Source organism: Ranitomeya variabilis, chromosome 4, assembly GCF_051348905.1.
Source record: "Ranitomeya variabilis isolate aRanVar5 chromosome 4, aRanVar5.hap1, whole genome shotgun sequence".
Taxonomy (NCBI): domain Eukaryota; kingdom Metazoa; phylum Chordata; class Amphibia; order Anura; family Dendrobatidae; genus Ranitomeya; species Ranitomeya variabilis.
This window is the reverse complement of record NC_135235.1, coordinates 675,167,292-675,194,120: the sequence shown is the minus strand read 5'-3', so window position 1 is coordinate 675,194,120 and position 26,829 is coordinate 675,167,292. Positions and strand designations below refer to the sequence as shown.

The 26,829-nt window shown below is 51.6% G+C and overlaps 1 protein-coding gene across 1 annotated transcript; it reads right to left on the bottom strand.

Annotated features, from left to right (window-relative positions):
- Window positions 1-1,315: 1,315 nt before the first annotated feature.
- LOC143768208 (formyl peptide receptor-related sequence 1-like) lies at window positions 1,316-6,383 on the bottom strand. Its single transcript, XM_077256901.1, has 4 exons — window positions 6,359-6,383; window positions 5,983-6,261; window positions 3,634-3,754; window positions 1,316-2,330 (listed from the first exon to the last, which is right to left on the bottom strand). The coding sequence occupies exons 1-4, from the start codon at window positions 6,381-6,383 to the stop codon at window positions 1,316-1,318; spliced, it is 1,440 nt and encodes a 479-aa protein (XP_077113016.1).
- Window positions 6,384-26,829: the final 20,446 nt, after the last annotated feature.

Below are 26,829 nucleotides of genomic sequence, written 5' to 3'. Positions count from 1 at the left end.
CTATCCATGAGTGGAGGAAAAGTTTTGGTGTTATCATTCATATTCTCTGAGAACAGGCCAAGAAAGAAAAAATTCTGACAGGGTATGTAAACTTTTGAGCACAACTCTATATTTATATATTTACACACCGCAGATATACACAATCATACTATATACTGTATATATGTACACACATACTATATACACATACACACTGTATACTGTACATGTATACTGTACATGTACACACAGATACACATATATATGTATACTTACCAGGTCCTGCTGATTCACTTGTGCAGACCCCAGGACAGTGGTTTAGGAGCAGCCATGATGAGTAGGAGGGGACACAGAGAGGGCTGCAGACATCTTCCTGACCCCCGCGCCATCTAACCTGTGCTGTGAGATGGCCCCTCCCCCTCACTCTCACATTCTAACCCTACATTGCTGGCTATTAAAGTGAAATGAATATTCACTGCTCTCCACGCCCATGAGCTCATTTCTCTTTAGCAGCGGGCACAAGCTTTAGCCAGCAGCCGGCTCCTGCCTCCTGTCACCCGCTGCTCCTCCGATGGTGCTGGGCTGACCCCCTGACAGGCCCCATAGCAGCTGTGTGGTGTGCCGTTATTAGTGACACACCACTGGCTGTGGCCCCTGAGGCAGCAGGGGCCCTCAGCAGCTTCCGGCCCTGTATGCCAGCAGATGTCAGTGCCTGGGCCCACTGGAGAATGTTCCGGTGGGCCCACTAGAGAATGTTCCGGTGGGTCAGTCCAACCTGGTGTACATGTTTGGTATCTGCATGCTCATAATGACCTGGAGAATCATCATGGCAGGTCAGTGTTAGCATTTGGTGAACATAGTAAAAAAAAAAGTAAAAAACAATTGTGGAACTACACTTTTTTTTTGCAATTTCGCCGCAGTTTGATTTTTCTCCCATTTTTAAATACATTATATGGCAAAACCAATGGTGTCAATCAAAAGTGCAACTCGTCCCGCAAAAAACAAGCCCTCACACGGCCATAGTGACGGAAAATAACAAAGTAATGGGGCAAAAAACAGAAACACCCAAGGTGGTGAAGGGGTTAACTGATGTGATCTACTGGGTCACTTTATTATTATGGTGGAATTACAATTTGTTTTTCACCATTTCACTTCACTTGGGATTATTATTCATCCATTTTTCAGCACATTATGTGGTAACATGAAGGGAGACTTTCACTATTACTTTTCAGCCTGCAACAATCAGTCCTTCATGGGAAGATATGATTTATGGAAAAATGTCCCAGTCTCCAAGGGGTTAAGAGGTGTGACCTAGAGGAGATCCCAGGAATATCCATTACACAGCAGTAGTGCGAGTGTCTCCTGTGTCTCCTCGCTCTCTGCTCAGGTCATTAGGATGGTCACCGAAGGCTCTTTCCAGCCTGGAGGGGATGGAGCTGAGGAAACCGTGTTGGAAATCTGGTGTCAGAAACACATAAATGATCGGATTGAGGCAACTGTTCAGACAAGCCAGGCTGGTAGTGATAGCATTTACTATATGGAATGTCATGCGATACCAATAATAGATTTTTATGTAATCTCCATAAAAGGATATTATGTAATCCCAATAATACCAGTATATTAGTGGCCAGATGTAATACGGAAACCAGCAGATGAAGAAACACGATATAACAGCGGTGATGATCCTGGAGGATCTCTGAGATCTCTGGGATCTCTTACTTTTTCTAAGTTTGTAGAAAATGGTGACATAAGAGGCGACGATGATGAGAAATGGGATCACACACATTATAATGAATCTGATCCACTGAATGGTCAGATGTAACTCTGGGTTATAAGGAGATCTGTAATAATAATATCGACACCATTCACCTAGATCACCTACATGGTAGTCATATACATAATACAGAGCACCGGCCACAATGACGCTCAGCCCCCAGATGATCGCTGCAGTGATTCTCACCAGGTTACGAGATCTATGGACTTTGGCCCAGAATGGCCACATGACGGACACCCAGTGGTCAGTACTCATGGCTGTCAGGAGGAGAACACTGGCGCTCATGTTCACATTAAACAGAAAAATGTTCACTATACAACGTGCAAAATGTGGGGAGTCTGAGGGAAGTGTAGCCCAGTCAGCAATTCTCAGGGGGAGAGATGAGCAGCACAGGAAGTCCGCGATGGCCAGGTGGAGGAACCACACGGCACTGATTGTGTTCTTCATCCTGAATCCGACAATCCAGATGACTAATCCATTACCGATAATCCCGAGAGCAGAAACAATGCTGTATAATGTAATGGACGTCTTCTCTAGAATCTTAACATAATCTATCTCGTCGTATTCGCCAGGTGACCTGAGGAGACAGAACAGGGCAGACATTAGGGGAATGAGGAGTTTATAGTTCCATCAGTTTCTTCCTTGTACCTGGAGGACGGCACTGACATCACAGTGGGGTCACACTGTAGGAAGGTAATAAGGCTAATTTGTAATACATATGGCCGTACATCCAGACACCTCCCAGGTAGACGGATGGACCATGCACATTCTGGCCATGCCCCTGACCACGCCCATTTCCCTTTTCTCCCCCGGTAGGAGGAATTGTTAGAGGGGCGCTGGCAGTGAGGAACATTCAGCAGACGCCTGAGACTGCCGGGGGTAGACCCAAATCCAGGACTGTCCGCTGTAACCGGCACAGGTGGGACTTGACATTGGTATTGTCGACTACCGAAAATAAGTGCGTCCCCAAGGGTCACCGACCCATCTTCCTCCCATTCCCGAATAACGACATGAGTCTCAAGTTGAATATTATTGGCCACAGCGGCCTTTATTATAAACAAACAAAACATATAACCGTAAACATGAGATGGGAAGGGGTCCTTGAAGCTAAAAGTCTGGTGTTAACCATAGTATAAACAAGTGGACAAGAGACCAACCGTAGATTTCTCTCAGCCATTACCCCACAAGCTCGAGAGCACCAAAATACCCCGAAGGGTTACCCTTGTCCACTTCCAACTTAGGAATCTGGCCCACCATTACCAAGATTCCCCCAAATCTCCAGACCCGCAACCAAAACTTATACCAAGTGGAGAATCCGTATCCCGACGGACCCCCCAGGCCAATTTAGCACCAGCTCCAAGGACCCCTCCCCCCGCCACAACGAGGATACTTGACCCCTCAAGTACCCGAGACCCCACCAACCTTAACCGCTATGGCTCGTTCGATTCCAGGCTGCAGCCCCAGGGTCCACAAATCAATGCCCACTGCATTCAGATGAACGCCATCACCCAACAGAAATTGGTCACCACCACGTTCCAGCTCGAAATGATGCATGGCCAAGCCCCCATTCCGCACCACAAAACTAGACACGGCCCGATTCACCTTAATCCGGGCTTTATTAATCTTGTCCACGGACCTGGCGTGCCTCCAGGATTTCCGTGGAACAATCTCCGACCACACAATACTCACTTCCCGAAAGGAAGCCCATAACCTCAACAAGTCATGTTTTACGTTCCGGATCAACTCGCGACAAGGGCGAACTCCCAAGTCGTTTCCCCCGACGTGTAAAACCAAAATATCAGGAGGCCTGGCTAATCGAACGCCATTGTGTACTTCCTGCAAAACTCTGTTCCAACATAAAACCCCGAAATCCCAACCACCTGATGACGGCAACATCCCTGGAAAAGCCGAGCTGTCTTCCATCTGGTCGGACGTCTGCCCGCTTTGCACCCCAGTACACATAGGAGTGGCCAACAATCCACACCAACAGCGAGGACAAACCTAAAAAATATAAACAACTTAGACAAGCGCCAACAACAAGTAACAAGACTAAACAGTCCCCAGCCTCTCAAGGCCTCACATAACTCTGATAACGGCTGGACTCCCACCGCCCTATCCTCTGTACCACCGCAGGAGCCAATCCATTCTCTGTAGCGGCCCCAATCCGAAAAGAATGTGAGGCGAACCTGGAAGAATCCACACCGATGGCCTCAAAAGACTGCCGAAAAACCGCCACAAACTGATATTTGGACAAAAAAGACCCGTCCTCATGGCGCAACAAAGGCCCGTCCCTACCTTGGTGAAGCCTATCAAAATCCTGCCAGCAGCGGACGGGACACATAACAGAACCCGGGACGGCGTCCAAAACCACCTTTTTACCCCGTCCCGTCTGATCAGTCTTAGACTTCCGAATCCAAAATTCCAGCGACCCTTCGGAAACAAAAAAGTCACCCGCCCATAGATACCCTTGACAAACCGTAGTAGGCGACACCAGCTCCCCCACCCTTAATGCTCCATAAAAAGCCAACGAAAAAGCTAGGCGAAATAACGCAACCTCAAAGCTAGAAACACATATATCACCCAGACGTGCCCCCAATCGCTCCAACATCTCAAAAGACACCAGGCGCCTGTGATCACCACGGCTACCTGATCTCCTCAACCCCTTCGCAGCTTGCTTTACCAAAAAAGACTTTGTCAAGTCTTGCAGGCCGCGGAGCCTGAAACCAAAAGCTAAAGCCACTATCGTTCTATCAACCTTTGCTGCCGACCATCTCCGGTCCGCCCAATGCCTCATCCATAACAACAATGCCCCCACATGGTCCCGACCAGTACCCGCAACACCACAAGACACCAACCAGCTCTCCCACGTACTCCATACCGCCTGATAACACGACCACGTACTCGGCGCCAAGGACGTTTGAATTAAAGGTTCTGCAGCCCGGACACCACGCTCCAAAGCTCCGCTGGGCATTCCAGCCCTGTCTCCTCTGCCTCCGGAGCCAGCGACCGAACACGCTCCCACTGGAAACAAGACAGAGAATCGGCAATGCATTTATTAACACCGTGCACGTGTGTTGCCGTGAAATAAGAATTCAAGGATAAACAAGACAAAACCTACTGCCGAAGAACTCTGATCACGGGGGGTGACCCTGTCGTCAAACTGTTAATGGCACACACGACTGCCATATTATCACAATTAAAACGCACCCTTTTGTTTCGAAAATCGTCCCCCCAAAGCTGTACCGCCACCAAAATCGTAAAAATCTCCAACAAAGTAATGTTCCGTACCAACCCCGTTTCAGACCAAGTTTCCGGCCATCTCGCAGCACACTACCGGCTCCGAAAAAAGGCCCCAAATCCCACACCGCCTGACGCGTCGGTAAACAAATCCAAGTCCGTGTTACCCACCACTTCCTCCATCAACAATGAACACCCGTTGTAACAGGACAAAAAACGGTCCCAAACCTCCAAGTCGACCTTGAGTTCGGACGACAAACGAACAAAATGATGTGGGGCGGAAATCCCGGCCGTAGCGCTAGCCAATCTACGTGAAAAAATCCTCCCCATGGGGATAATTCGGCAAGCGAAATTCAATTTCCCCAGAAGTGACTGCACTTCACGCAGCGGCAATTTCTTCAAACGTCTAGCATGGGCCACCTCATCTCTCAAGTCCACCACCTTGTCAACCGGCAACCTAAACGCCCACTTCACGGAATCGATAACAATACCCAGGAAAGACAAACTCGTGCACGGACCCTCGGTCTTGCCCGGTGCCAGCGGGACCCCAAAATGTTCAGCAACCCAAACAACCGTCCTCAACGGAACCTCACAACATTGCGACAGATCCGGACCTATGCACAAGAAATCGTCCAGATAATGAATCACCGAATCCAAACCGGACACATCCCGCACCGCCCACTCCAAAAAAGAACTGAAGGCCTCAAAATAAGCGCACGACAGCGAACAGCCCATCGGCAAACAACGGTCAACATAAAACCCGCCGTCCCAATAACAGCCTAACAACCTCACACTATCGGGGTGAACAGGCAATAAACAAAAAGCCGTCTCAATATCGGTCTTAGCCAACAATGCCCCCTTTCCACAACTGCGCACCCACCTGGAATTACCCTCTGGCTTTCCCTTCCTCCTGAAACACTTGGATGCTCCGTGGGAAGCGCCATTGCAGTGCGAGCACAAATGCTTGAACTTACAAGTCGCCCCGAACTTACACTGGCCCTTGTTGAACTGCCAACAGACGCCGTGCTTCTGACCGCCGGGTTGTCCCGATTGACCCCCGGTTCCTGAAGAGGAACCTTGTGAAGCGCCCTGGCCGGAAGTTCCGGCCCCGCTCTGAAAGGAGTGACCAAACTTAATTGGTGCCATCACGCGCAACCACAAGCCAATGTCCTTCTGATCCCACCGGATCGCAGGATGAACCGCCTTCCGCTGCCGAAACTGCTCATCATACCTTAAACATGCTTGACCTCCATAGGCCCCATGCGCCTCACCTATGGAATCCATATAACAAAACAAAGCAGAGCAATTCTCGGGAGCTTTCTCCCCAATAACGCTTGCTAAAATCGCAAATGCCTGAAGCGAATTTACGAACGTCTGAGGAATAAGACGCCATCACCGCTTTTCCTCATCTTCCTTCTTGCTATCCTCCTTCTTACTCTTATCAAGGTTAAATTTTTCTAACGGCAAAAGTGAAAATATCTCCACGTACTCATCCTTCCAAATCTTTTCACGCACCTCTTTCTTCAAGTGCGCCCCTAACGGCCCCTCAAAACAAACGTATACCTCACCACGCGCCTTATCATCCAGCCGAATTCTCCCTTCTTTCTCCTTCTCAGTCTGCACAGATACCGAGACCGGCTCCGCCGACCTGCCCTGTTCAGTAGAAACGCTGCCGGACAACGCCAGTCCCAAATCAGACAATCCGACCCAAACTGATAGAGGGGACGCGTGACAACAGCTCTCGTACACCCGACAACAACTCCCTCACCCCTTCACGACTCGCACCCGCCGGCATATCGACTCCATCACCCCGCTCAACATACCCCCCAACCTGATCTACAGAAGTCAAAGTCGGCGCCAAAAACGCGGGGGACAAACATTACATAGATGAAGTCTCACCAGGCTGCAGGGGAGCTGCTATCCCCCCAGCCGCAGATGCTATCGCCGTCCAGCCGTCTCTTGATCCCGAAGCCATCCTTGCGCCCTCACGGACGTGAACTGCACTCCTCAATGCTGCTCCAGCAGACCCGACCCCTGCAGAGGGGATTGTGCTGAGACCGTCGGCCAAAGGGACAGCTTGGTGTTTTGAAGGCCCAGACCCGGACCCGCCGTCCGAAACACCGCCGTCTGATGCCGCCACAGGAAGATATGCAGGCCCGGTCGTAGGTGTGTGAGGGGAATGGTGCGCCCCGGCCGAGTCCAGCAGCCCCGCTGGGTCTGGGGCGCTGCCTGCCGCTGCCGCTGGAATGCTCCCCCGCCATCTCGTGGTGCTGCGGGAAGCAGGCCGCCCAGCCTGGGCATTACCGCGGCGGCCCGCCGTGACATCGCTCCGTCCAGTGGCGTTTCCGGCACGCGTAGGCCCAGACCCCCAAAGTGATGGGGGAGAAGGCCCGACTGCCGCCGCAGGCCCCAGCGCGGCAGATGGATTCCTCCCGGACCGCGGCCTGCTGGGTCGCTTGGGAGCAGGCATGCGGCCCGGATGGTCCCGTGAGGGGCTCCTGCGCCGCCGCTGGGACGCCGGGGGAAAGTTGGGGATAAACGTTCTGGAGGCCGCACTCTCCTGGACCGCCGCTCGCCGGGCCCGGCCACCGGGGAATCCATACCGCTGCTGCTGCTCCCGCCCAGGATGCCGGATACCTGAGCCTCAAGCCAGCTGGGAGGCCGCGACGCCACCGACGCCGCCCGCAGCAGCGCCAGCATGTGGTCGATGGATGCCATGGTAAGCGCTGGTGTCCCTTCCTGCTCGCAGGTCTCCAGAGAGGGAAGTGACCGGCTCCTCCCCCCCACTCAACCCTTAGCCTCTCTGGCCATGATTAGCCCTCCCCTAGGAGCTAACCCACGCCCCTTTCTTCTTGCTCCAAACCCCCTGTCATGGCGGCTTCCACGCACGCCGCCCGGGGGAGGGGGTGGGGCGGCTCGCTCCAGCCTGGTCTAGAGATGGATCCCAGTGTAACTGGCGAGATTATACCCCCCGCCCAGAATATACCCGGGGTTACAGTGTAACGGAGCTGAGCCGTGTGTGTACAAGGTGTACGGAGCAGAGCCGTGTGTGTACGAGGTATATGGAGCGGAGCCACGTCTGTACGAGGTGTACGGAGCGGAGTCGCGTGTGTACAGAGCGGATCCGCGTTTGTACGAGGTGTAAGGAGCGGTTCCACGTCTGTACGAGGTGTACGGAGCGGAGCTGCGTGTCTACGGAGTGGAGCTGCGTGTGTACGAGGTGTACGGAGAGGAGCCGCGTGTGTACGAAGTGGAGCCGTGTGTGCACGGAGCGGAGCCGCGTGTGTACGAAGTGGAGCCGCGTGTATACGAGGTGTAAGGAGAGGAGCCGCGTGTGTACAAGGTGCACGGAGAGGAGCCATGTGAGTACGAGGTGTACGGAGAGGAGCCGCATGAGTACGAGGTGTACGGAGAGGAGCCGCGTGTGTACAAGGTGTACGGAGCAGAGCCATGTGTGTACAAGGTGTATGGAGCAGAGTCGTGTGTGTACGAGGTGTACGGAGCAGAGCCACGTGTGTACAAGGTGTACGGAGCAGAGTCGTGTGTGTACGGGGTGTACGGAGCAGAGCCGCGTGTGTACAAGGTGTACGGAGCGGTTCTGCGTGTGTACGAGGTGTACGGAGCGAAGCCGCATGTGTACGGAGCGCAGCAGCGTGTGTTCGAGCTGTACGGAGTGGAGCTGTGTGTGTACAAGGTGTACGGAGCAGAGCCGTTTGTGTACGAGGTGTATGGCGTGGAGCCACCTGTGTACAAGGTGTTCGGAGCGGAGCCACGTATGTACGAGGTGTACGGAGCGGAGCCGCCTGTCTACAAGATGTATGGAGCTGAGCCATGTGTACAAGGTGCACGGAGCGGAGCCGTGTGTGTACGAGGTTTAGAAAGCGGAGCCGTGTGTACGAGGTGAACAAGGGGCAGCCGCATGTGAACGAGGTGTACGGAGCACGGCCGCATGTGTACGAGGTGTACGGAGCGAAGCCGCGTGTGTACGAGTTGTATGGAGCGGATCCGCGGTTGTTTGAGGTGTATGGAGCGGTTGTGCGTGTGTACAAGATGTACGGAGCGGAGCTGCGTGTGTACAAGGTGTACGAAGCGGAGCCGAGTGTGTACTAGGTGTACGGAGTGGAAACGAGTGTGTACTTGGTGTACGGAGCGGAGCCTCTTGTGTACGAGGTGTACGGAGCGGTTCCATATGTGTACGAGGTGTACAGAGCGGATCCACGTGTGTGCGAGGTGTACGGAGCGGAGCCGCATGTTTGTGAGGTGTACGGAGCGGAGCCGCGTGTATACGAGGTATACGGAGAGGAGCCACGTGTGTACGAAGTGTACGGAGCGGATCCGCATGTGTACGAGGTGCACGGAGAGGAGTCGCGTGTGTACGAGGTGTACGGAGAGGAGCCGCATGTGTGCTAGGTGTACGGAGCGGAGCCGTGTGTGTACTTGGTACACGGAGCGGAGCCTCGTGTGTACGAGGTGTACGGAGCGGTTCCGCGTCTGTACGAGGTGTACGGAGCGGTGCCGCGTGTGTATGGAGCGGAGCCTCGTGTGTACGAGGTGTACGGAGAGGAGTCGCGTGTGTACGGAGCGGATCCACGTGTGTACGCAGTGTACGGAGCGGTTCCGCGTCTGTACGAGGTGTACGGAGCGGAGCGACGTGTATACGGAGCGGAGCCTCGTGTGTACGAGGTGTACGGAGAGGAGCCGCATGTGTACAAGGTGTACGGAGCAGAGCCGCATCTATACTGAGCGGAGCCGCGTGTGTAAGAGGTGTACGGAGCGGAGCCGCATGTGTACAATGTGTACGGAGTGGAGCGTGTGTGTACGAGGTGTACGGAGAGGTTCCGGGTCTGTACAAGGTGTACGGAGAGGAGCCGCAGGTGTACGGAGAGGAGCCGCGTGTATACTAGGTGTACGGAGCTGAGACGCGTTTGTACGAGGTGTACGGAGCGGAGCCGCGTGTGTACGAGGTGTACGGAGCGGAGCTGCGTGTGTAGTAGGTGTACGGAGCGGAGCCGTGTGTGTACTTGGTGTACAAAGCGGAGCCTCGTGTGTATGAGGTGTATGGAGCGGAGCCGCGTGTATACGAGGTGTACGGAGCGGTTCCGTATGTGTACAAGGCTTACGGAGCGGAGCCACGTGTGTACAAGGTGTACGGAGCGGATCCGCGTCTGTACTAAGTGTACGTACCGTGTGTGTACTTGGTCTACGGAGTGGAGCCTCGTGTGTATGGTGTGTTTGGAGCGGAACCGTGTATGTACGAGGTGTATGGAGCGGTTCCACGTGTGTACGGAGCGGAGCCTCGTGTGTACGAGGTGTACAAAGCGGAGCCGCGTGTGTACGAGGTGTATGGAGCGGTTGCGCGTCTGTATGAGGTGTACTGAGTGGAGCCGCGTGTGTACGGAGCGGAGCCGCGTGTGCACGAGGTGTACGGAGAGGTGCCGCGTGTGTACGAGGTATACGGAGCGGAGCCGCGTGTGTACAAAGTGGAGCTGTGGGTGTACGAGGTGTATGGAGCGGAGCCGCGTGTGTACGAAGTGTACGGAGAGAAGCCTCGTGTGTACGAGGTGTACGGAGCGGAGCCGCGTGTGTACGAAGTTGACGGAGCGGGTTCGCATGTGTACGAGGTGTACGGAAAGTTAACCGTGTGTGTACGAGGTGTACGGAGCAGAGCCGTGTGTACGAGGTGTACGGAGCAGAGCCGTGTGTGTACGAGGTGTAAGGAGCGAAGCCGCGTGTGCACAAGGTGTATGGAGCGGGGCTGTGTGTACAAGGTGTACGGAGAGGAGCCGCGTGTGTACAAGGTATACGGAGCGGATCCGTGTGTGTACGAGGTGCATGGAGCCGTTCCGCGTCTGTATGAGGTGTACGGAGCAGAGCCGCATGTGTATGGAGCGGAGCCGCGTGTGTACGAGGTGTACGAAGAGGAGCCACGTGTGTACGAAGTGTACGGAGCGGAGCCGTGTGTGTACGAGGTGTACGGAGCAGAGCCGTGTGTACGAGGTGTACGGAGCAGAGCCGTGTGTGTACGAGGTGTAAGGAGCGAAGCCGCGTGTGCACAAGGTGTATGGAGCGCAGCCGCGTGTGTACGAGGTGTACGGAGCGGGGCTGTGTGTACAAGGTGTACGGAGAGGAGCCGCGTGTGTACAAGGTATACGGAGCGGATCCGTGTGTGTACGAGGTGCATGGAGCCGTTCCGCGTCTGTATGAGGTGTACGGAGCAGAGCCGCATGTGTATGGAGCGGAGCCGCGTGTGTACGAGGTGTACGAAGAGGAGCCACGTGTGTATGAGGTGTACGGAGCGGAGCCGCGTGTGTACGAAGTGTACGGAGCGGAGCCGTGTGTGTACGAGGTGTACGGAGCGGTTCCGCGTGTGTACGAGGTGTACGGAAAGGAGCCGCATGTGTACTAGGTGTACCGAGCGAAGCAGCGTGTGTACGAGGTGTACCGAGCGGAGCCGCGTGTGTACGAGGTGTACCGAGCGGAGCCGCGTGTGTACGAGGTGTACTGAGCGGAGCCGCGTGTGTACGAAGCGTACCGAGCGGAGCCGTGTGTGTACGGTGCGGAGTCACATGTACATTACTCCAATATGTCCCGGATCCAGCGGGACAGTCCTAATTTTGAGACTCTGTCGCGGCCGGGATCCTCCTTTTCCTGCATGGCCTCAGACCAATTGTACCACTGCTTTAAACTACTAGCGCAATTGCTAGCTGTGTCAGTTCGGAGCAGATATTGCTCCTCGCTCTGACACTGACTGGCACAGGAGACATGGAGAGGTCTTTATCAGTGGCGTACTGGAGCTGCAGAGACGTGAAAAGTCAGCGGCGTGGGAGAGGAAGCTGCCGGCTGCTGTCAGGAAACGCGGTGAGAGGGGTGTGTGTAGGTGTGTGTGTGTGTGTAGTGATGGAGAAGGCAATGATGGGGATTGGGGAGAATTCAATGATGGTGGCATGAGGGGAAGGATGGGGGTGGGGTAACTATGTGTGGCCATTATACTGTACGCAGCATCATGTGGGGCCATTAGACAGTATGGAGCACTGTGTGGCCGTTATACTGTATGGAGCTGTCACGATATGGTATGAAATATCATATAAGTTTAGTTTCTCTTGTCAGCCCAGGATGTGGGCTAAGAAACCCCCCTTCTCTTTTACTTCAGAGTTGAGCTTGCCTTGCCAATGTACATGGGGGAAGAGCGTTTTATTGAAGAAAGGTATTTACGACCGGCATTTCCTGCCGGGTAAGCTCTTGTCCAGCTATCACTGGACTAGAAACTTCTAGAATCATGAAAGTCCTTTGTTCTGTTTTTGTAAGATATTAGGCAAACGATTTAAAATACGAACACAAAAATATATCGTCATAATCACACTCGGAGGATCTACCCATCCCTCGAAACACGGGTTTCTAGCTCCATCTGGTACAGAGGTAGGGATTTCTCTGTCAGTGTGCGTGACAGGTGGGACATGTTTGGTCTCACTGGAATGCCGGCGATGATACGAGATGAATGAGGGGTATGGTGCGATTATGATATGTTCTGTAGCGAAGTTACGGGCATCAGATATATTTAATGCCCAGTGAGTAATACTGAAGAAGTAGGAGGGGTTGGAAAAGCCAGCCCTTTCTGTGAGGTCACAGACTGTAGGTTATGAAGTTGCTGGCAGGCTTCCAGGGGGGAGTTGTGAGTTTTTTTTCCTGAAGCGACCTGACTGCGAGTGCTAATGCACTGGGATAGATAGAAACCCCCTTAGCCTGTTGCCTGCAATGCTCTGAACAACTGTAAGTGTTATTTCTCATGTTATTCCCTGTTTTTTTTATAATTACCTTGTACATATTTGCAATTGTCTCATTTGTAACATCTTTGTAAAATATTTTTATAAAAAGCACTGCCTACATTTTGTGGGGTATATTATTTCATGCCAGTCTTTTCTCCCTGCTCTAAAAACGTACCCTAAGTCTCTTGAAGGGAAATTACGCTACTGTTTTGGGTTAGCTCCGGACCCGTTTACTCGGAGCTGGTGGCAGCTTACCGTGTGCAGGCTTTTGGGGTGTTGTTTCAGCGACTGCGGCTTGATAATTATTGTTCCTGCCTGAGTGGGAGTAGTTATCGCATCGCTGCAGCGCGCCCAATAGCCAGTACATAGCAGGCAGCCTTTCTGGCGACTAATTACCCTAGGTGCAGTACCTAATCTGACCTGAGAGTAAGGGGGGCGCCAGAGAGCTGCAAGTGTTAAGTGGAACTGTAAGCGGGATATACACAAATCCCTGCAGTTCATGGTATATTGAAGAGCAGTGGGATACCTAAAATAAGCCCCTGCTGTAAACTAAGAGGTCAATAGCATTGTGTGTGTTTTTTTTCATCACATTGTGGCAGTGGAGGGATAACTAGGATACGCCCCCTGCATATGTGATAGCCGTCTGTTGGTCTAAAGTCACCCCAATCCGTGACATATTGATGGCAGTGGTCAGGAATCCCTGTGGATTTTCGTGACAAACTGCTGGCCATGGCTAAGGGATCGTGACAATTGGTGACAGTCTCGGTGTGAATCGTGACAATTGGTGGCAAGGCGGTGGAATATTAGAGCATTAGTGATTTGGTTTGAGCAATCATTCCTCTCACTAAATACTTGCAGAAAGTTCTTGCGAGAACCCTGCGCAAATAAGTTTGGGAGAACGAACTCAGTGCTTATTAGTTGTGAGACAATTGTGTACTGGTAGTTATCCCCTCCCTTTTTCTTCGTTTTTCTATCCTATCTTTTATTTGGCAACCATGGTTGTGCTGGGAGAAACCTTTTATAAGAAGCAGTCCAAGGACACGCTTATTACCTTGTGCAGGTCACAGCAGATTGACTGTACCAACAAAACCAAGGCTCAAATGGTCGCTGAACTGGTGCAATTTGAAGCAGACCAAGCCAGGCCACAGAGCCCAGAGGCCGCAGAAGCCGGCACAAGCGAACATGGTGCTGCAGCAGAGGTCCAACCACCGAATACGGGCCCTACTGGCAACCAAGGGGGCGCAGACCTCCTCCTGCAGCTGGCTCTGCAACAATGCCCCGCAGATGACCTAGAGAGACGTCTGCAGCTGATCCAGCAATACCAGGACTGAGCCGAGCGAGAGGCCCAAGCGCAGCGGGAGTACCAGCTGCAGATGGCCCAACTGCAAATGCAGGGGTCGTCCCAGAGCCGTGAGCCCAGCAGCGCTCAGACACCAAAGCCCCGGCCCGACCACTTTCCTGTTATGGAAAAGGATGGGGACTTGGACACTTTTCTGCGGGCCTTTGAGAAAGCCTGCAGACAGTACCAGCTGCCTACACAAGAATGGGCACGATACCTGACACCAGGGCTGAGAGGAAAAGCTCTGGAGGCGTTTGCTGCCCTCCCACAAGAACAAGATGGTGACTATGAGGCCATCAAGCAGGCTCTCATAGCCAAGTATCAGCTTACACCCGAGGTGTACCGTAAAAAGTTTCGGACCCTCCAACGTGGCCCACACGACAGTTACAGTGATGTGGTGCATGGATTGGGGACCCACTTTGACCAGTGGACCCAAGGACTGTCAGTGACCACCTTTGCACAGCTGCGAGACCTGATGATCAAAGACCAGTTCTTCCATCTTTGCCCAGCTGAGGTGCGACAGTTCGTGATGGACAGAGAACCCAAAGACGTGACGAAAGCAGCGCAGATTGCCGATGCCTATGAGGCCAACCGTAGATCGGAAGTGCGGAAGCCAGTCACCTCCAGCTGGAGAGGGGGTAAGCCTGCATCCAACGCCAGTACCCCTGCCAGCCAACAGCACCAGACTTACCACCGAACTTCGCCAGTGTTACCACTGCAGGCAGACTGGTCATATCAGTACCCAATGTCCAGCCAAGCAGAAGAACCTCCCATCCAAGGCCCCAGGGCCTAATGCAGCAGTTCTTTTGGTGGGTGGTGTGGTTGGGAGGGTGTGTGACAACGTACAGCCCGTCACTGTGGGAGGTCGTGTTGCTACAGGCCTCAAGGACACCGGGGCTGAACGAACCCTCATCCGACCCGAACTGGCGGCCCCTGAAGAAATCATTCCGGGGAAAACCCTAACTGTCACTGGGATTGGGGGCATCAGCTGTCCCTTACCGATGGCCCGGGTTTATATTGATTGGGGTGCCGGGAGCGGGGCGAAGGAAGTGGGGCTGTCTGATAATTTGCCCACTGATGTTTTGTTGGGGACTGATTTGGGGAGGTTGTTTGCATACTACGTCCCTGACACCCCTCCCCAATCTGCTAATAAGGGTAACGTTAACCCTGATGATGATGATGATGATAGGAAATCGCATGTGTTACCTGACCATGCTTTATCTTGTAATGATGCATCTGATAACCATTTTTTCCCTAGGATTGATGGTGGAAATGTTGTACCTGTGCCAACTGTATCTGATAATGATGTTTCTGTGAAAGTTGATGTGTCCATAGGTACAGGAGTGCTCAGCCACGTCGCTCTGCGGAGTGAGACGGCTGAGGAACCCCTAGCAGGGGCAAGTGTCGGTGCTACCAGAAATGGGGAGATACATGGGAACCGTGACGAAGGTGATGCCATGCAATTGACCAGTGCCACCGAGGAAGATAACTGGCCCATAAGTAGCAATGCTCCTGAGGTAATGGGGGTGGATGGGGAGGTAGAGCCCATAGCAGCGTCGGCTGATGGGTCTGTAGAAACCCCCGGGGAGACAGCCTACGTAGCTGCTGTCACCCGCAGTCAGAGTGCCCGGAACGCAGATAACTGTTTGCCTCCCGGACCCTCCTCAGTCATCAGTGTGACTGAACCAGAGGTGGACCCAGAGCAGGTCCAAGAGGGCTCCCGTGGGGAAGGGACCCTGACGTCACTTTTGGCTTCCCCTAGCCAGGAGTTTCAGGCCGCTCTGCACACAGATGCGAGCCTAGAGAGTTTGAGACAACTCGCCGGGACGCGCTTCTCCGAGACCGCGCTTCTCCGAGACTGATAAAGAGAAGGTGTTCTGGGAAGGAGGAAGATTGTACCGGGAGACAGTACCCGGAGAATCACAAAAGGAGTGGTTGAGGGAAAGACAGCTGGTCGTCCCGCAGCAATTCCAGGGTGAGTTGTTGCGGATTGCCCATGAGATCCCGCTAGCTGGACACTTGGGGATCAGCAAAACTAAGGCCCGGCTGTCTCAACACTTCTATTGGCCTAAGATGGGGACAGATGTGTCAAACTACTGCCGCTCCTGTGTCACCTGTCAAAGAGTGGGGAAGGCGGGGCCTGCTCTTAAGTCTCCCCTGATCCCTTTGCCAGTGATAGAGGAGCCTTTCCAGAGGATTGTGGTGGACATTGTGGGCCCGCTGGCCGTCTCCAGCAGCTCTGGAAAGCGATATATTCTTACTGTGGTAGACTACGCTACTCGGTACCCAGAGGCAGTAGCTCTGTCGTCAACTAGGGCAGATAAGGTGGCGGATGCCCTGTTGGCCATCTTTTCATGTGTAGGATTTCCCAGGGAAATGCTTACAGATCAAGGGACCCAATTTATGTCTCACCTAATGGATAGTGTTGAGCGATACCGTCCGATACTTGAAAGTATCGGTATCGGAAAGTATCGGCCGATACCGGCAAAGTATCGGATCCAATCCGATACCGATACCCGATACCAATACAAGTCAATGGGACTCAAGTATCGGACGGTATTCCTGATGGTTCCCAGGGTCTGAAGGAGAGGAAACTCTCCTTCAGGCCCTGGGATCCATATAAATGTGTAAAAGAAAGAATTAAAATAAAAAATATCGCTATACTCACCCTCCGACGCAGCCTGGACCTCAGCGAGGGAACCGGCAGCGTTGTTTGTTTAAAATTCGCGCTTTTACTTGGTTACGTGAAGTCCCGGCTTGTGATTGGTCAGGGCGGCCATGTTGCCGGGACGCGGACCAATCACAGCAAGCCGTGACGAAATTACGTCACGGCTTGCTGTGATTGGTCCGCGTCCCGGCAACATGGCCGCCATTAACCAATCACAAGCCGGGACGTCACGGGAGGCTGGACACGCGCCCATTTTAAAAAGCGCGCGTGTCCAGCCTCCAGTGACGTCCCAGCTTATGATTGGTTACGGCGCCATGTTGCCGGGACGCGGACCAATCACAGCAAGCCGTGACGAAATTACGTCACGGCTTGCTGTGATTGGTCCGCGTCCCGGCAACATGGCCGCCATTAACCAATCACAAGCCGTGACGTCACGGGAGGCTGGACACGCGCGCTTTTTAAAATGCGCGCGTGTCCAGCCTCCCGTGACGTCCCGGCTTGTGATTGGTTGCGTCTCCCATGTGACTGCGACGCAACCAATCACAAAGCCGGGACGTAATTTTAAAATCCTTAAGGACCTGAAATTACGTCACGGCTTGCTGTGATTGGTTGCGTCGCCCATGTGACTGCGACGCAACCAATCACAACGCCGGAACGTAATTTTAAAATCCTGAAGGACCTGAAATTACGTCACGGCTTGCTGTGATTGGTTGCGTCCCGGTCACATGGGCGGCACGCAACCAATCACAAGCCGGGACTCACGTAAAGGAAAGAAAAGCGCGAATTTTAAACAAAGAACGCTGCCGCTTCCCTCGGTAAGGTGCAGGCTGCGTCGGAGAGGTGAGTATAGCAATATTTTTTATTTTAATTCTCTCTTTTACACATTTTTACATTAATGTTGTTTCGATACCGATACCCGATATCACAAAAATATCGGATCTCGGTATCGGAATTCCGATACAGCAAGTATCGGCCGATACCCGATACTTGCAGTATCGGAATGCTCAACACTACTAATGGAGGCTCTCTGTAAGAAAATGCAGGTGAAGCACCTGGTATCGAGTGCGTATCACCCACAGACCAATGGCTTGTGTGAACGCTTCAATGGTACCCTCAAACAGATGCTACGCATGCTGGTTGAGACACAAGGGCGTGACTGGGAGCGGTACCTCCCACACCTGCTATTCGCTTACCGAGAGGTTCCGCAGGCCTCGACGGGGTTCTCCCCCTTCGAGCTACTGTACGGCAGGCGAGTCCGGGGACCCCTTGGGTTGGTAAGAGAATCCTGGGAAGAGGAGCCGAACCCTTCTGAAGTGTCCATAGTGGAGTATGTCATGCGCTTCCGTGACAAGATGCAGACCTTGACGCAGTTGGTGCATGACAACATGACGCAGGCTCAGGCTGATCAGAAGCACTGGTACGACCAGAACGCCCGGGAGCGGACCTACCACGTGGGTCAAAAGGTGTGGGTGCTGGTTCCTGTACCAACGGATAAGCTTCAGGCAGCCTGGGAGGGCCCGTACGTCGTCCACCAACAGCTCAACCCGGTCACCTATGTGGTCACGCTTGACCACACTCGGGGTAGGCGAAAGGCCTTTCACATCAACATGATGAAGGCTCATCACGAACGTGAACCTTTCGTCCTACCGGTCTGCAGAGCACCCGAAGACGGGGAGGAAGACGCCCTCCTGGACATGCTGGCCCAAGCCAAGGCCTGTGGGTCCATTGAGGACGTGGAGGTAAGCGCCTCGCTAGATGAACCACAGCGGTTGCAGTTGCAAACCACACTGGAACCCTTCCGGGTCGTGTTCTCCAACCGGCCTGGAAGGACTGAGTTAGCGGTCCACGAGGTGGACACCGGGAATCATGCCCCACTACGGCGAACACCCTATCGAATCTCTGACCAGGTGCAGCAGATTATGTGCCAGGAGATCGATGAGATGTTACAGCTGGGGGTGATTCGACGGTCAAAGAGCGCGTGGGCCTCACCTGTAGTTCTCGTGCCAAAGAAGGACCGGACCACCCGGTTCTGCGTGGACTACAGGGGGCTCAAAGCCATTACAGCCTCTGACGCGCACCCAATGCCGCACATCGAGGAGCTGCTTGAGAAGTTAGCTGGCGCAAAATACCTGACAATAATGGATCTGAGTCGCGGATACTGGCAGATTCCCCTGAGCCCCGAGGCGCAGGAGAAGTCCGCCTTTATCACACCCTTTGGACTGTACGAGTCCACGGTCATGCCCTTCGGCATGAAGAATGCCCCTGCCACTTTCCAGCGGATGGTCAATCTCCTGCTTCAGGGACTGGAGAAGTACGCTGTGGCGTACTTAGATGACATTGCCATCTTCAGTCCCTCCTGGGATGAACACCTGCAGCATCTCGAGGAGGTGCTCGGGCGAATTCACCGAGCAGGACTGACTATCAAGCCGGGAAAGTGCCAGATGGGCATGAGGGAGGTCCACTACCTGGGGCACCGGGTAGGTGGAGGCACCCTGAAACCGGAGCCTGACAAAGTGGGCGCGATCGTGAACTGGCCCACTCCTTGGACCAAGAAACAGGTGATGTCCTTCCTGGGCACTGCAGGGTACTATAGGCGCTTTGTGCAGCACTATAGTAGCCTGGCAAAAGCTTTGACGGACCTCACCAGGAAGAAGCTACCCCACATCGTCAACTGGACAGATGGCTGTGAGGGGGCCTTCCAGGCGTTGAAAACAGCACTGTGCAACGCCCCTGTGTTGAAAGCAGTCGACAGCAGTCGACCGTTCTTGGTACAGACCGACGCCAGCGAGTTTGGCCTTGGTGCTGTGCTCAGCCAGGTTGACTTGGAGGACCAAGAGCACTCCGTGTTGTACCTGAGCCGGAAACTTTTGCCGAGGGAAGTGGCCTACTCCACCATTGAGAAGGAGTGCCTGGCCATAGTCTGGGCCCTGCAGCGCTTGCAGCCCTACTTGTACGGTCGCACCTTCACTGTGGTGACTGACCACGACCCTCTGCGCTGACTAAGCACCATGTGTGGAACCAATGGCAGGTTGCTACGCTGGAGCCTTGCCCTTCAGCAATTTGACTTCACCATTAAACACAAAGCGGGCAAAGAGCATGGGAATGCAGATGGACTCTCCCGCCAGGGTGAACCCACGGAGGGGCGCATGGCGGCATACCGAGAGGTTCTGCCGCCGTAGCGCACGCTAAAAGGGGGAGGTGTCACGATATGGTATGAAATATCATATAAGTTTAGTTTCTCTTGTCAGCCCAGGATGTGGGCTAAGAAACCCCCCTTCTCTTTTACTTCAGAGTTGAGCTTGCCTTGCCAATGTACATGGGGGAAGAGCGTTTTATTGAAGAAAGGTATTTACGACCGGCATTTCCTGCCGGGTAAGCTCTTGTCCAGCTATCACTGGACTAGAAACTTCTAGAATCATGAAAGTCCTGTGTTCTGTTTTTGTAAGATATTAGGCAAACGATTTAAAATACGAACACAAAAATATATCGTCATAATCACACTCGGAGGATCTACCCATCCCTCGAAACACGGGTTTCTAGCTCCATCTGGTACAGAGGTAGGGATTTCTCTGTCAGTGTGCGTGACAGGTGGGACATGTTTGGTCTCACTGGAATGCCGGCGATGATACGAGATGAATGAGGGGTATGGTGCGATTATGATATGTTCTGTAGCGAAGTTATGGGCATCAGATATATTTAATGCCCAGTGAGTAATACTGAAGAAGTAGGAGGGGTTGGAAAAGCCAGCCCTTTCTGTGAGGTCACAGACTGTAGGTTATAAAGTTGCTGGCAGGCTTCCAGGGGGGAGTTGTGAGTTTTTTTCCTGAAGCGACCTGACTGCGAGTGCTAATGCACTGGGATAGATGGAAACCCCCCTAGCCTGTTGCCTGCAATGCTCTGAACAACTGTAAGTGTTATTTCTCATGTTATTCCCTGTTTTTTTATAATTACCTTGTACATATTTGCAATTGTCTCATTTGTAACATCTTTGTAAAATATTTTTATAAAAAGCACTGCCTACATTTTGTGGGGTATATTATTTCATGCCAGTCCTTTCTCCCTGCTCTAAAAACGTACCCTAAGTCTCTTGAAGGGAAATTACGCTACTGTTTTGGGTTAGCTCCGGACCCGTTTACTCGGAGCTGGTGGCAGCTTACCGTGTGCAGGCTTTTGGGGTGTTGTTTCAGCGACTGCGGCTTGATAATTATTGTTCCTGCCTGAGTGGGAGTAGTTATCGCGTCGCTGCAGCGCGCCCAATAGCCAGTACATAGCAGGCAGCCTTTCTGGCGACTAATTACCCTAGGTGCAGTACCTAATCTGACCTGAGAGTAGAGGGGCGCCAGAGAGCTGCAAGTGTTAAGTGGAACTGTAAGCGGGATATACACAAATCCCTGCAGTTCATGGTATATTGAAGAGCAGTGGGATACCTAAAATAAGCCCCTGCTGTAAACTAAGAGGTCAGTAGCATTGTGTGTTTTTTTTCATCACATTGTGACAGTGGAGGGATAACTAGGATAAGCCCCCTGCACATGTGATAGCCGTCTGTTGGTCTAAAGTCACCCCAATCCGTGACATATTGGTGGCAGTGGTCAGGAATCCCTGTGGATTTTCGTGACAAACTGCTGGCCATGGCTAAGGGATCGTGACAATTGGTGATAGTCTCGGTGTGAATCGTGACAGGAGCATCATGTGTGGCCATTATACAGTATGGAGCATCATGTGTGGCCATTATACTGTATGGAGCATAATGTGGGGCCATTATACAGTATAGAACACTGTGTGGCCATTATACAGTATGGAGCATAGTTTGGCCATTATACAGTAATGAGCATCATATGGGGCCATTATACCGTACGCAACATCATGTGGGGCTATTATACAATATGGAGCACTGTGTGGCCATTATACAGTGTTGAGCATCATGTGTGGCCTTTGTCACGATTCACACCGTGAAAGTCACCCCTACGTCACAGATCGGGGTGACTTTAGGCCAACAGACAGCTATCACATGGGCAGGGGGGCTTATCTTAGCTATTCCTCCACTGTTACAATGTGATGAAAATACAACACAAGGCTATTGACTAGAGTTGAGCGACTTTTACTTTTTTAGGATCGAGTCGGGTTTCGAGAAACCTGACTTTGTCAAAAGTCGGGTCAGGTGAAAACGGTCGATTATTGCGAAAAGTCGGGATCCGAATGAAACATAAAACCCAATGCAAGTCAATGGGGAAGCAAAGTTGGCAGTGAGTGGAGGACAGGAAAACACCTACAGTGCCCATTTTAATGGCAAAAACATCAATTCTTGTTACTTAAGCTTCTCAATCTTAATTTACCTTATAATAATAGTTGGGCATTGAAAATTGGGGGTCATTTGGCTAAAGTTGTCGGGGGGGTAGGGCTGGCTCAAGTTTTTTGTGGGCCCAGGAAACGCAGACTACGTCACGGCGGTGGAGCAGGGAGAGGTAAGTATTTCAACTTTGCAAGTGCTGTGATCCTGAGCAAGCAAGGGGGGCCCACTCGTCCGCATTGGCACTGGCACAGGGCCCCTCAAAGTACGGCGGTGTGTTTGACGGCGGGGGCGCCTTCCACCGGCAGAGACACTTTTGCGTACTATGAGGGGCCCTGTGCCAGTAACGTCGCCAACGAGTATGCCCTCCCCACCTGATGAAGGAACCTGCACTTTCATCTGCGCCTTCCTCTTTGTCCCCGTGTAAGGTGGTATAGTATGCGGGAAGGGGAACCAGACTTTCAGCAGGGTCAGATTCTGGCTGTGTAGAGTGCAAGGGGAATGTAGTGGTCTGGGTCAATGTACCAGCAGACTCATCTAACAGTGGCTGGGCAATGGGCAGGATGAGGAGGAAACACAGATATAGGCCCAAATAATAAAGTAGGCTAAATGCAGATTGTCATGATATGTACTTTTGCCCTGTCCTGTATTTGAATAATATGCCATTTGATGTATGTAACTGTTCTCTGGTTTCTATTAGCTGTAATTTATGTATTTTCTTGTGCTGGGAGTTCACCTGTAACAATATGTCTCCTTCCCCCAATACTTGCAGCCCTAAGCTATAATGTAATTAAGCTTTGTCAACATCACTAGTAGAGAATAGCCATTCTTCCTCTCAGCAGGTGGCTAGTCAAATGTACATACTATGGAGCCAACCAGTCTAGAATCTTCTGATGGACCCAACCATTGAATAGAAGGTGTGACCCCTACCCCCCTTCATGGGCGGATCCCAGGAGCTCAGACAATCCATTCTTATTTTGAGATCAGATGTGATCTCAAAAGGAGAAGGAGTGGGGATTCTTAGCTGAGGCAAGACCCTACGTCCATCTGTGACTGCGGAAGCGAACGGGGCGAGACTTGAGCTGAGGACATATCTCGTCGTTCGTGGGATTGTTTTGGGATCCCTTGGACTCATGTGGACTATTGCTTTGTTAGCTGGCACAAGGAGTATCGGGAGGTGCCCCCTGTTGTGAACTCTATTTCTGGGCTCCCTCTTGTGGTCACAAGTGGTACTGTGTGAGTGCTGTCTTTCTGCAGGTTTGTGACTGGCATCAGCTGTCTCGTTATATGTGGGCTGGTTTCCTATTTAAGCTCACTTGGACTCTCAGTTGATGCCTGTTGCCAATGTATTCAGTGCTATTCTGATTCCTTCTGACTACCTTGCTACCAGTCTCTTCAAGAGAAGCTAAGTTTCCGTTCATTTTTTGATCATCAGTGTTCAATATGTTTCTTGTCCAGCTTGCTAATATGTGATTTTCTTGCTTGCTGGTAGCTCTAGGGGGCTGAGTTTCTCCCCCCACACCGTTACTTGGTGTGGGGGTTCTTGAATTCTCAGCGTGGTATGTTGTAGGGTTTTCTGCTGACCGCACAGTTCACTATCTATCTTCTGCTATCTAGTTTTAGCGGGCCTCATTTGCTGAATCTGTTTTCATTCCTACGTACGTGTTTTCCCCTTACCTCACCGTTATTATTTGTTGGGGGCTTCCTATATCTTTGGGGTGATTTCTCTTGAGGCAAGTGAGGTCTTGCTTTCTCTCTAGGGGTAGTTAGTTGCTCAGGCTGCGTCGAGACGTCCAGGATTTTAGGCACGTTCACTGGCTACCTTTAGTGTGTTTGGATAGGATCAGGATTGCGGTCAGTCCAGTTACCACCTCCCTAGAGCTTGTTCTATGATCAGTAACTTAGCTAGTATTTCTAGTGATCCTCAGCCACTGGGATCATAACAGTGCAACAGTCCAAAAAGTGTTTAATGCATCGCAGAAGTGGGATAAGAGAAGTCCTGAGTACAATTTTTTTTTTTCCTCTCCCTTTGCTGCAGTCTGTCCAGCTTCTCTCATCCCCTTAATCTCTGGGTGGCTTTGAGTTCAGCTGCAGACATGGATATTCAGAGTCTGACTTCTAGTGTGGATCATCTTGCTGCAAGGGTGCAAAGCATTCAGGATTTTGTTGTTCACAGTCCTATGTCTGAGCCAAAAATACCTATTCCTGAGTTGTTTTCTGGAGATAGATCTAGGTTTCTGAATTTTAAGAATAATTGTAAATTATTTCTTTCTTTGAGACCTCTTTCCTCTGGTGATTCCGCTCAGCAAGTTAAAATTGTTATCTCCTTGTTACGTGGCGACCCTCAAGATTGGGCTTTCTCCCTGGCGCCAGGAGATCCTGCATTGCTGAATGTGGATGCGTTTTTTCTGGCGCTTGGATTGCTTTATGAGGAACCTAATCTTGAGAACCAGGCAGAAAAGGCCTTGCTGGCTCTCTCTCAGGGCCAGGATGAAGCTGAGGTGTATTGTCAAAAATTTCGGAAATGGTCGGTGCTTACTCAATGGAATGAGTGTGCCCTGGCTGCAAATTTCAGAGAAGGTCTTTCTGAAGCCATTAAGAATGTTATGGTGGGGTTCCCCACGCCTGCAAGTCTGAATGACTCAATGGCTTTGGCCATTCAGATTGATCGGCGGTTGCGGGAAAGCAAATCTGCACACCATCTAGCGGTGTTTTCTGAACAGAGACCTGAGTCTATGCAATGTGACCGAATTCTGAACAGAATTGAGCGGCAAAATCATAGACGTCAAAATGGGTTGTGCTTTTACTGTGGTGATTCAACTCATGTTATGTCAGCATGCTCTAAGCGCGTTAAAAAAATCGCTAAACCTGTCACCATTGGTACTATACAGCCTAAGTTCATTTTGTCTGTTACTTTAATCTGTTCTTTGTCATCCTACTCGGTTATGGCTTTTGTGGATTCAGGTGCTGCCCTAAGTCTTATGGATTTGTCGTTTGCCAAGCGCTGTGGTTTTGTCCTGGAGCCTTTGGAATTCCCTATTCCACTGAGGGGAATTGATGCTACACCATTGGCTGAGAATAAGCCTCAGTATTGGACTCAAGTGACCATGTGCATGACTCCTGTACATCAGGAGGTGATTCGCTTTCTTGTACTGCATAATTTGCATGATGTTGTCGTTTTGGGTCTGCCATGGCTGCAGGCCCATAATCCAGTTCTGGATTGGAAAGCTATGTCTGTTTCAAGTTGGGGTTGCCAGGGGATTCATGGCGATGCTCCTTTGGTGTCAATTGCTTCTTCCACTCCTTCTGAGGTCCCTGAGTTTTTGTCGGACTACCAGGATGTATTTGTTGAGCCCAGATCCGGTGCCCTGCCTCCTCATAGGGATTGTGATTGTGCTATAAATTTGATTCCTGGTAGTAAGTTCCCTAAGGGACGACTTTTTAATTTGTCTGTACCAGAACATGCCGCGATGCGGAGTTATATAAAGGAGTCTTTAGAGAAGGGACATATTCGCCCGTCCTCCTCCCCTCTTGGTGCAGGATTCTTTTTTGTGGCCAAGAAGGATGGTTCTCTGAGACCTTGTATAGATTATCGTCTTCTAAATAAAATCACGGTCAAATTTCAGTATCCTTTGCCATTATTGTCTGATCTGTTTGCACGGATTAAGGGATCCAGTTGGTTCACCAAGATAGATCTTCGTGGTGCGTATAACCTTGTGCGTATCAAGCAGGGGGACGAATGGAAAACAGCATTTAATACGCCCGAAGGTCATTTTGAGTACTTGGTGATGCCTTTTGGACTCTTTAATGCTCCTTCGGTGTTTCAGTCCTTTATGCATGACATTTTCCGAGAATATCTGGATAAATTTATGATTGTGTATCTGGATGACATTTTGGTCTTTTCTAATGATTGGGAGTCCCATGTGAAGCAGGTCAGGATGGTGTTTCAGGTCCTGCGTGCTAATGCTTTATTTGTGAAGGGCTCAAAATGTCTCTTCGGAGTACAGAAGGTTTCTTTTTTGGGTTTTATTTTTTCTCCTTCTACTATTGAGATGGACCCAGTCAAGGTCCAGGCTATTCATGACTGGACTCAGCCTACATCTGTTAAGAGTCTTCAGAAGTTCTTGGGTTTTGCTAATTTTTACCGTCGCTTCATCGCTAATTTTTCTGGCGTGGTTAAGCCCTTGACGGATTTGACCAAGAAAGGTTCTGATGTGACTAATTGGTCTCCTGCGGCAGTGGAGGCCTTTCGGGAGCTGAAGCGCCGGTTTTCTTCAGCTCCAGTCTTGTGTCAGCCTGATATTTCTCTTCCTTTCCAGGTCGAGGTGGATGCTTCTGAGATTGGAGCAGGGGCTGTTTGGTCGCAGAGAAGCTCTGATGGCTCTGTGATGAAGCCTTGTGCCTTCTTTTCAAGAAAGTTTTCGCCTGCCGAGCGGAATTATGATGTTGGTAATCGGGAGTTGTTGGCTATGAAGTGGGCATTTGAGGAGTGGAGACATTGGCTCGAGGGAGCTAGGCATCGTGTGGTGGTCTTGACTGATCACAAAAATCTGATTTATCTCGAGTCTGCCAAGCGCCTGAATCCTAGACAGGCTCGTTGGTCGTTGTTTTTCTCCCGTTTCGATTTCGTGGTCTCGTACCTGCCTGGTTTAAAGAACGTGAAGGCTGATGCCCTTTCTAGGAGTTTTGTGCCTGACTCTCTCCGGGAGTTTCAGAGCCGGCTGGTATCCTCAAAGAGGGAGTGATTTTGTCTGCCATTTCCCCAGATTTGCGACGAGTACT